At 44.4% G+C, this 11,351-nt stretch overlaps 1 protein-coding gene across 9 annotated transcripts in view; it reads left to right on the top strand.

Annotated features, from left to right (window-relative positions):
- The window catches only part of LOC123510776 (moesin/ezrin/radixin homolog 1-like), an 80,398-nt gene that overhangs the window by 55,359 nt on the left and 13,688 nt on the right, over positions 1-11,351 (top strand). For 6 of the 9 annotated variants that reach the window (XM_045266147.1, XM_045266146.1, XM_045266145.1 and 3 more), the window contains exon 2: positions 899-950. In XM_045266147.1, coding sequence (XP_045122082.1) covers positions 939-950 — 12 coding nt within the window. In that variant the 5' untranslated portion in view covers positions 899-938. The remainder of the gene's footprint in view (positions 1-898; positions 951-11,351) is intronic. The other 3 variants (XM_045266152.1, XM_045266143.1, XM_045266153.1) reach the window with 1 other exon arrangement.

Genomic DNA, 11,351 nt, shown 5'->3' with positions numbered 1-11,351 from the left:
ATATAGTGAGTGTTTACCTTTGAGACAGGGAAACTTTGACCTTGTGACCTTATCCTGTGACCTTATCCTATGATCGTGCTTATCCTCAAATGTGTAGTGCAAGGTTTGGCAAGAACAGGCTATGCTCACCTTACTGCCCTTCCCACTACTTGTTTCCACCTCCTTTAGTCACTGCCATGCCTTCTTCTTATTTTTTTTTTTGCTTTATTTGGTCATTTACGTGTTTTCCTCATATCATTCACTATCATATTATTTTCTTCATATTTTTGTTCTATTTCTTCCTTTATTGTGCTTCTCTTCGAATAGCTACTGGTTCTGTGTCCATGATTGTTAATGACTGTGTGTGTTTTGTGTTTTAAGGTTGTGAGGTTGGGTTTGTTTGGGTTAGGTTAGGTTGGGTTGGGTTGGGTTGGGTTGGGTTGTGTTGGTTGATTCTTGTGTGTATTCTCAGTGGTAATACAGTGTTTAATACTTACAGCGGGCGTGGTCATACATTACTTCTCTTCATCCATCCTGTGTTAATACTTGTACACTGTTTTGTTAATGCCTATGTGTAATACTGATGACGGGGAGTGGCTATGCATTACTCTCTTAATTGATCCAGTAATTACAAGTTAGGGCTTACTTCATTGTGTGTTAAGTTAACCTTCAGTACCATGACGCGTTTCCATATTCATTCTGCTTACATATGGTGATGTATACAGCTTCAGAAACTCATATGGGGAATTAGAATAGTGAAGACTGTGGCCATTAATCTTCTGACCTCCATATACCCTTCCTAATGTCAATGAAATGGTCTGATCGTACACAGATCTCAAGGTAAAAATGTGCCCTAGTATTGAAGGAGTTAATGCCTGTGTGTTTGTTCTCAGTGCTAATACAGTTTCTCTTCCTCCAGATAGTGTCAAGTTCAAGGGAGTATCGCATCAGTCATCAAGATGCCGAAAGCGGTGAGTACCATGCATCCCTTGTTCCTGTTTGCCTTCAGTAGACTAGGCTGACCTGCGGGGGGAGGGAGGGAGAATCGGGGCCGGGTCAGGTTAGAATCTATTATTATCAACCTGTTTAGAATTGTTGGTGAATTACTGGCTTGCTGAAATGAAATGGAGTGGAAAAATGAGACCAGAATTATCGGTGAATAGATATTGAGGTGAAATGAAGTGAAAGATGAAAGTGTGTAGTGTGCAGTTAGCTTCGAAAGTTGGTGAAATGACCTCCTGTGTGTGTGTGTGTGTGTGTGTGTGTGTGTGTGTGTGTGTGTGTGTGTGTGTGTGTGTGTGTGTGTGTGTGTGTGTGTGTCTGTCTGTCTGTCTGTGTAGAGAGAGAGAGAGAGAGAGAGAGAGAGAGAGAGAGAGAGAGATTTTAACTAGAGGGAATAAAACACGAACCAAAATGGAAGATGAGAGAGAGAGAGAGAGAGAGAGAGAGAGAGAGAGAGAGAGAGAGAGAGAGAGAGAGAGAGGGGGGGGGTAAGCTAACCCTTCTCAAATGGCTGGTTATAGAGCTTATCTAGTCAACGCACGTCACTGATTAACACACTGAACCAAGGGCGTTGTTTTGAAACCCTGAACACTTTTTTTTTTTTTTCGTTGCAAGATGGGAGTGGCTTAGGGGGGGAGGATGGTGACAGTGTGGGGAGGGGGCTTCACGTGGGCGTTGGGACTTGTTGGGGGTGGGTTGGATTAGGGGTTCAATGTACAGTGGTGGTCATGTCTCAGCCTGCTATACTTCTCTCATATTAATTGCTTTCTCTCAGTTGCAAGTTCTTTCTCACCTGTTTAGTAGTGTTTGGTTAGATTGGCAGGTGATTTAGCTCTCTCTCTCTCTCTCTCTCTCTCTCTCTCTCTCTCTCTCTCTCTCTCTCTCTCTCTCTCTCTCTCTCTCTCTCTCTCTCTCTCTCTCTCTCTCTCTCTCTCTCTCTCTCTCTCTCTCTCTCTCTCTCTCTCTCTCTCTCTCTGAATTTATCCATTTAATTTTCCAGCTCTTCACTTTTCGTTGATTAATTAATTTTGTTTTCTAATTTTGTATTTTATTTCTTTTCATTTTCATTTGTTTTATTTTTTTACCTTGCCGTTTATTTTTTACTATTATTTTTTTCAAGAGGGGAAAGCTGGCCAAGGGCAACATAAAGAGATAGAAAAAGCCCTCTAAGTTGCCAGTCCCCCTGCAGGTCCGAGAGAGTTAGCTAAATAAAAGGAGTGAATATCTTGATACCTCTGTTAAATGAAGTTAAGTCATAGGAAGTTGGAAATACAGAAGCAGGTGGAGGGGTCACTGCCACTTTCTTAACCTACCATGATAGAAGCTTTGGAACATGTAGCGGCGCCATATGACCCTGATGTAGCGCATTCCTCCACCCCTCACCACTTTTTATTCCCCCATTTTCTTTAATTAATCAATCAGTGAAGGGAATAACATTGAGATCGATGAACACAGTGTGGGTAAAAGTGGAGCAGGTGTAAGTGTGGATAACTGTGGAATGTTACTCGCCTCCACAGCGCCACGTGTCTCCAGTGCACCTTATCAAAAACACTCAAGGGCCAGCCAGTCTACTGATATTTGTTCCTCCTTTGTGTTCCTCGCGGCCATGACTTTACTGTACCCGTTGACCTTCACAGCGCGGCGCGGCTCCCCTTGGATGGCGTGGCGGGATCCCTTATGGCTGTGGTACTTTATAGGATGTTTCCCCGGAAGGAGGCGGAGGTTAAGGGGAGACGATGAGGGGAGGGGGAAGGGACGTGACAAAACAAATTTCCGTCTCACTGGTAACTGGTTTGATATTAACCCCTTCATTACTGGGACGCTTTTACCACTGAGTTTTGGGGACGATTAGACCATTTTATCCACATTAGGGAGGGTCTATGGAGGTCGGAAGATTAATGCATTGAGTCTTCACTATTTTAATCCCTCACATCAGTTTCTGAAGTTGTATAAGATCGCCAAATAGTAAACAATGAATATGAAAACACGTCATGGTACTGAAGGGGTGGAGTTTTTTAAGGATGCTTACATTATTCTAAGGACGTTTTTAAGGGTTCTGTGTCATCAGTGTGTTTAAATACCATAAAAACCGGCTGATTAGTATTATGGTGTTTGAAAATTGTCTTGGAGAAGTAATGAAGCGTCAGAATCGATGTTTTCAAGGCTTTTTGACATAGTTTTCGATAATGTAACGATTCTGCATCAGTCCAGAACCAACCCTTAAGAACTCGCCTGATTAGTATTATGGACTTTGCAAACTGCCCCGAAAAGGTAATGAAGCGTCAGAATATATGTTTTCAAAGCTTTTATTTAACGTTATTTTGCGATAATGTAACGATTCTGCATCAACATAGAAACAACCCACAAGAGTATTATGGGCCTTACAAACTGCTCTGAAAAGGTAATGAAGCGTCAAAATATAAGTTTTCGAGAGTTTTTACATAATTTGACAATATTTGAAAGATCCTGCGTCATCAGTATAGAAACGAGCCACAAGAGCCCGCCTGATTATCTGTATGGGCTTTGGAAATAGTCTTGGAGGGGAGAGAGAAGAACGAGTCAGAGCGGGGTTGTCACTACGGTCCCGCTGGATATCCTGGAAGCGAGGCGGGACTGGGCAGCTTGGTGGTTTGCTCACGTCAGCAGGGAACTTCGGAGCGCGGCGGCCTGGCATTGTAGCGTGTTTTTGTAGCTGCGGGGAAGAGTGAAGGGAACGTAAACTTGTATTTGAAAGGATGAATGGTGACAGTGAGATTCTTGCTACCACGACCACCACCACCTGCACAATCTTCTTCTACCAGGCCTAAACTCCCTTCCATGCCCTCTTGAGTGTGCGCCTGGGAATTATCCTCTCTCCAGGGCTTGACGAGCATCCGGGTTACCTATAATTACCTAGGTATTCCCCAGGTACTTATCTATGCGCCAGACCGCTAGGGAGGATGCGCTGGTGTGTGGGTAGGGAAGACGTTCGCCATGTGTACCGTTTGTTTGGGTACGGAGGTTTGTGTGTGGCTAGATTGGGTTCAGTTAGATTAGATTAAAGTAGAGAGAAATGTAAGGGTAAGATATAGTAAGTTTAAATTGGGTTGGGTTGGGTTGGGTTAGGTGTGGGCTGGTGTGGGTAGGAATGGTGTTCGCTATTTGTACCTTGAGTTTGGGTGCAGATTTTTGTAAGTGTGGTTAGGTTAGGTTAGATAAGATTAGAAAAAAAAGGGTGTTAGCTTTAGTAAGGCATAGTGAGCTTAGATTAGGTTAGGTTAGGTTTGGTTTAAAGGTTAGCTTAAGTTTGGGTGTTAGTTAGGCTACGTTGGATTGACTTGTTAGGTACAGAAGCTAAGTTAGTGTTGGATAAGAATAGGTTAGGTTACGTGTGAATGTAAGGTATGTTAGATTGAGATAAAAAGTAAGTTGAGTTAATTTGGATTAGGTTTGGTTAAGTTAGGTTTGATTAAATTACAGATGTATCATGCTAGGGCTGAGTAAGGTAAGCTAGGTTAATTTAGCGTTAGTACAGGTAAACCCTTCCTTAGCGATGATCATTGGCCTAGAAACGAACCAAAGTAAAGAACCCACTAACGAAACACTAAGCGGGCCACCACCATACCACCACCACCACCACCACCAGCAGGTCAGGGGGATCAGGGCGGCTCGGAATAATAAGCGCAACACAATAGCGAACACGTGGCGAGGGTGAAGGAGGCGTGAGGTGAGAGCATGGATTACTTTCACTGATAACGTCATGTCGGTGTTGTGATACCATGAGAGGAGGAGGAGGAGGAGGAGGAGGAGGAGGAGAGAAAGGAAGACAAAGAAAAAATAATAGGTTGAGAAGAAGAAGAAGATGGGGAGAATAATAGTGATAAAAACAGATAGAGAATGATTAAAGGAACAAGAACAACAACATAGAATAGCGAGGAGGATGAGAAGGGAAAGGAAGACGAAGGAAGAATAATAGGGAGAGAAGGAAGAAAATGGAGGGGATAATAGTGATATAAGTAGAGAGAGAGAGAGAGAGAGAGAGAGAGAGAGAGAGAGAGAGAGAGAGAGAGAGATGAACAGCAGCATCAACATTAACAATAACAATTTAGAGTAGCGAGGAGGAGGAGGAGGAGGAGGAGGAGGAGGAGGAGGAGGAGGAGGAGGAAGGAAGGAAGGAAGGAAGGAAGGAAGAATAATAGAGGAGAAGGAAGAAGATGGAGGATTAATACTGATAGAAGTAGACAGAGAGATGAAGAATGAGAAAAGGAGAGATGGAGAATGAGAAAATGAACAACAACGATAGAGTAGTGGTAAGTAGGATGTGGATGAAGAAATGGAAGAGGGGGATAGAGAATAGGAGGTTAGGGAGAGGAGGTGGAGAGATTTGAAGTGGGACGGAAGAGAAACAAACAAGAAACACACAAGTACCGCACAGGGAGAAACTGACACACACACACACACACACACACACACACACACACACACACACACACACACACACACACACACACAGCTTAGTGGAATTGTGTCGCGTTTAATTTGGGTGAAGTGGAGAGAGAGAGAGAGAGAGAGAGAGAGAGAGAGAGAGAGAGAGAGAGAGAGAGAGAGAGAGAGAGAGAGAGAGACTACTACTACTACTACTACTACTACTACTACTACTACTACTACTACTACTACTACTACTACAAGAAAATCGTAGTGTAGAAATAGAAAATAAAGTCCTCATGGATCATAATTTATTTTTTGACGGATAATGTTTTCCTTTCACCGAAGACTCAAGGACACAAGAGGAGGAGGAGGAGGAGGAGGAGGAGGAGGAGGAGGAGGACCATAATAAACAGCATGACTTGTTTGTTGATCGTCGTCAGAAATAGGAATGAGAAAGGGACACACACACACACACACACACACACACACACACACACACACACACACACACACACACACACACACACACGATGCTGCCCTCCATTTGTGTGTGTGTGTGTGTGTGTGTGTTTGAGTTTGAGTTTAAGTTTGAGTGCAGATGCTCCATAATGCACTAGGGCATGTCATCACCACCCAGACATCACCTACTGACTATATGACCCCGCCCATCACGCCCACATCAACACAAAACACACCCACACACACCCACACCCACAATCACAATCTCACCACACCTACCCACTACTTCTAACACCACAACCAACACTACACCTTCCTCTGCCCACACCCACATCCTCTCACGCCCACACCACCCATGCTCACCCACGTATCTATCTTTCCTCTTTCTATTCCGGGGCTTAATGTCCCCGCCCACTTTTCCACGCCCTTTTCTTGCACTCCGACTTATCAAAGGCCCAACCCACTCACCTCCATATCTGAGAGAGAGAGAGAGAGAGAGAGAGAGAGAGAGAGAGAGAGAGAGAGAGAGAGGCTATTAAAATACGATATAAGAAAATACACACACACACACACACACACACACACACACACACACACACACACACACACACACACACACACATACGAAAAAAAAATAACTTAGACGTCTGTATACGAAATGAAATACAACGCATGCTATTAAATAAAGAAATCGTGACGTGTTTTCTAGTTAATTTTGATTTGCATATGAAGAAATGGAGGAGGAGAAGGTGGAAGAAGAAGAAGGTACACGAAAAAGAAAAATCGAGAAAAATGGAACAAAAGCAACAGTAGTAGTAGTAGTAGCAGTAGTAGTAGTAGTAGTAGTAGTAGAAGCAGTTGTATTGGTAGTGTCTAAAGGTCGTTCTTTCCAGCCTTGAAGACCTGTATAGAACCTGTATAGCGAGTCTGGGTCTGGCTGTGACCTGTTGTACCATGATCTCTTACTTGGCAAAGAGGTGTGTGTACCAGGAAGACGTACCTGCGGGATAGGAGGAGGAGGAGAAGGAGCAGAGGCAGCAACAGCAGCAGCTGCTGCTGCTGCTGCTGCTGCTGTTTTGTTTTAACTTACTTTTCGTTGATTTGGAGTGATTGAGATGGAAATAGAGTAAAAGGAAGAGGTATATAAAAGAAGGTAAGGAAGATGAAGATACTAGTGGTGGAAGAGTACGAATAATAATAATAATAATAATAATAATAATAATAATAATAATGATGGTAATAATGATAATAGGAAAGTGGGAAGGAATAGTGAGGGAAAATAAGCTTTGCGTGCTAGCACGATGGGAGTGTTTCGTGTAATGAGAGAGAGAGAGAGAGAGAGAGAGAGAGAGAGAGAGAGAGAGAGAGAGAGAGAGAGATTAGGTTCTTTCGTGACGTCGATCTTAACCTGTTTTTGAGGTCACTTCCTCGTCTGTCTATCTGTCTGTCTGTTTGTCCATCCGTCTGTCTGTCTCTGGAAGTGTTTGTGTGTTTGTTATCTATCTTTTTTATCTACTTTTTAATTAATTACTTATGATTTATTTATTTTATGTTTTACACACACACACACACACACACACACACACACACACACACACACACACACACACACACACACACACACACACACCTGAGTCACTCTTACAAATCACCAATACACGTCTGAATGTATACATTAATTCACACCACCATTACCTGCCTTTACTTGCACGTGTCAACTCCACCCACGCCCCATAAAAAGTCATTAAAGGGGAGGACTCTTCTATACCAGTAACTCGAGGCTCTTATAATTTGTGTCCAGGTGTTCGTGTGTGTTACTGTTAATTGCTCCCAGCTTACCTTGAACGATACCTTGAATTTGGTTCTCAGATTTGGTAGTCTGTAGTGTGGTAGTTGTGTTGTGGTGGTTGTTAGTGATTTTTAGTGGTGGTGGTAGTGGTAGTGGTGGTGGTTGTGGTGTGGTGGTGGTGGTTGTGGTGGTGGTGGTGTTTTAGTTTATCTTATAGGTCAGCATTGATTCTCTCTCTCTCTCTCTCTCTCTCTCTCTCTCTCTCTCTCTCTCTCTCTCTCTCTCTCTCTCTCTCTCTCTCTCTCTCTCTCTCTCTCTCTCTCTCTCAAATATTTTCTTTAATTTCCAAACATGTAGATAATTCGCCCCTCCTCCTCCTCCTCCTCCTTATGGCTTCCTTTTCACTTTCATCCATCCTCTTAGCATTTATCTTTACATTTCTCCCTTAACCTTCTGCTTGTCACCGTGGAAGGCACCTTAATCTCTCGCTGTATTCACCACGTGCTGTATTGACGTCACCACGTGTGTTGCAGCCTCACTCTGGCCCCTTCATGACTTTGTGAATACGTGGGTACCCAGATGTCGCTAGGAATATAAATGTTGGTTGGACGGAGAGTATGTGCAGAAAAATGACTAATGGATGAATGCAGTGAATGATAACCATGATGAGTGACGTGTGTGTGTGTGTGTGTGTGTGTGTGTGTGTGTGTGTGTGTATGTGTGTGTGTTCGTTCTTGACCTGTATAATGCTCTCATGATGGTGGTGGTGGTGGTGGTGAAAGAGGGGGAGGAGGGGGAGTAAGAGGAACACCAAGGGGATGAAGAAGAGGAGGAAAAGATAGGTAAAGGAAGGGAAAAGGAAAAAAAAATGAAGGAAAGAAAAGGAGGAGGAGGAAGAGGAGATTTTCGTGAAGGTAGAAGAAGAGGAGGAGGAGGAGGAGGAGGAAATGGAGAATGGTAAAGGGAGGGTGAAAGGAACGAAGAGGAGGAGGAAGAGTGGAAGAGGAGAAGGTTTTGGTAATGATAGGGAGGAGGAGGAGGAGGAGGAGGAGGAGGAGGAGGAGGAGGAGGAGGAGGAGGCTTACAGCACCCTCTTCTCTTCGGGTTTTTGGGTCGACATAAGTTCCTGTCATCGTTTGTTTGTTTAGCAATTTCGTTCTTTGTCACAGTCTCTCTCTTAGGAGAACTGAGGGCAAGACTACAATTTCACTTTTTTCTCTCCTTTCTTTAATTTCTCTCTTTCTCATTATCTCTCTTTTCTTCATCTGTCTTTCTTTATTTTCTTTAATTTACGTAATGTAGATTTTGCTTTCTCTCTCTCTCTCTCTCTCTCTCTCTCTCTCTCTCTCTCTCTCTCTCTCTCTCTCTCTCTCTCTCTCTCTCTCTCTCTCTCTCTCTCTCGTATTCACAATTAGCTTCATCCTATTTTTATTATTTTTTTATTGTGAACACTTGCCTTGACACACTTGCTGGCTTTTTATTTACTTTTTTTCTTTCACCTTTTCTCGTGTTTATTTTTGTTTGTTTTCTTTGCTGTGTGTGTGTGTGTGTGTGTGTGTGTGTGTGTGTGTGTGTGTGTAAATTTTTGTGTTCTTAAGATGAACGGAGAGTGAAATGAGATGCAGAGAGAGAGAGAGAGAGAGAGAGAGAGAGAGAGAGAGAGAGAGAGAGAGAGAGAGAGAGAGAGATTGATTATACATAGCGTGATTTGTATAATTTTCCTCATTTCTTTCCTTCTTTTATTATTGAGTTTCCGTTTTTCCCACGTCTTCCTCCACTTTCCTACTTCTCTCTCTCTCTCTCTCTCTCTCTCTCTCTCTCTCTCTCTCTCTCTCTCTCTCTCTCTCTCTCTCTCTCTCTCTCTCTCTCTCTCTCTCTCTCTCTCTTCTTCTTTCCGTTCCCTATTTTCTTTCCTCTCACCTTTCCTCCTCTCCCCCTCCGCTCTCCTCCCTTCCCCTCCCCTCCCTCCCTCCCTCCCTCTTCCTTCGGACTAAGAAAACAAAACAAACTTATTGGATACAAGTAAAAAAATAACAGAAAATAGGAAATCCCACCACAAACATGATCGTAGAGAGAGAGAGAGAGAGAGAGAGAGAGAGAGAGAGAGAGAGAGAGAGAGAGAGAGAGAGAGAGAGAGAGACTGTTCACTCACTATGTCACTCCCTCAATCAGATGAAATAAAGAACGGAAGATAGATTGAGAGGAAGGAGAGAGGAGAAAGTTGTGTACCTTATTTAGTATGGAAAGTTGGGACTGAAGGTTACGTCTGGTGAATCTGAAAAGGAGGAAGTAGAAATAGTGATTGAATAAGACCATTGTGCTGTATTGTGTGCATCATGGCCGCCACTGTTGTGTTCTCCCTCGTCCATCTATCCATCCCTGTGCCAGTCTCCCTTTCGGTCTATGTCATTCTCTCTTCCACCGTTTGTGTTCTTCCTCTTCCCTGTGTCATTCTCCCTTTCATTGTGTATCCTTCCTTCTTCCATTGTTGTGTTCTCCCTCTTCCATCTATCCACCCCTATGTCAGTCTCCCTTTCGTTCTGTATCCTTCTCTCCTCGTCTCCGGCCTTCTTACCCCTTCTCGGCCCTCCAGTCCTTAAGTGATGACGTTTCAGTGTAGATTACGATGTATTTTTAAACCCTTCTGAGTGGTTCCCCGAGGCCATTACTCAGGAGCCGAAGATTGCCTTGTCTGTATCTCTTCTCTTCCCTTTTGATCTATTTTCAACTCGTCAGACATGTTGGAGCGGCCGTGACTTTTGTATTTAGTCAGTATAGGTGTAGTCACGTTCTGGTTCACCGCGAGGGACAAGCCTTGAGGGTTGGCTGCATGCCGCGAGCCTGGTGGTGAGGTACTAGGGCGAGGGTTTATGGTGGAATGAGTCTCCTCTCTAAGACACCTCACGTCACATTTGTTGTTGACTCAAATTGTTGCTGAAATCATCACGTTCAGTTGTGTGCTCGTGTTGCAGTGTGGTGGGTCGAGCTGTCACATATCTCAAGTTCCAGGGACATATGCCCTCAATATCCCTGATGGGCGTGACAGGCTGGGTGAGGCGGCCAACATTTTATCTTTGACTAGACAGGTTAAGAAACCGTGATTGGTCACATATTTAAAAGAAAGAATGGCCGCCCACGCAAACATGGTTATAAATATTCCGCAGGGTTTTCTAGCGGGTTTCTCGAGTGTGATCTACGTGGCTCTGCAGAGATTAAAGATTTCTGGCGTCACACTTCTCGCCCTCTTATCCCAGAGCTCTCCAGTTTGCTTTGGAGTACCACCAAGACTGCCTCGGGCTGGCACTCGCTTCCCGACTCCTGCCACCTGTGTCTGATAGGCGCCAAACGCTGTCTTCTGCTGTGTATATGTGTGCCCTTATGGTTCCCGCCGCAAGGCTCTGTGACAGGTGGGCACCAGTGACAGCCGTCTGGTCGCTGCCGGGTGGCATGACAGTTCTGTGACAGATCTTGGCCGTAGCTCTGACGCGCGCTCCTTCCATGGTGCTTACCTCCCGTGGTGTGAGTGAGGGCGTGGTGCTGCGGGCCGTGGGCAGGTATGAACCAACGAATGATGAACTTGTTGGGGGGGCGGCGGGCCTTTTACCGCATGTCTGGCTATGAGGATGACGACGACCTTGAGGCCAGTGATGAGGAATGCGCCGCCTTCCTCGCCGCTACAGCACCGAACGTTATCCCGCAAAACCTGAACGACCCA

The sequence above is a fragment of the Portunus trituberculatus genome, chromosome 30 (genome assembly GCF_017591435.1).
Source record: "Portunus trituberculatus isolate SZX2019 chromosome 30, ASM1759143v1, whole genome shotgun sequence".
Taxonomy (NCBI): domain Eukaryota; kingdom Metazoa; phylum Arthropoda; class Malacostraca; order Decapoda; family Portunidae; genus Portunus; species Portunus trituberculatus.
This window is presented reverse-complemented; position numbering and strand designations above follow the sequence as displayed.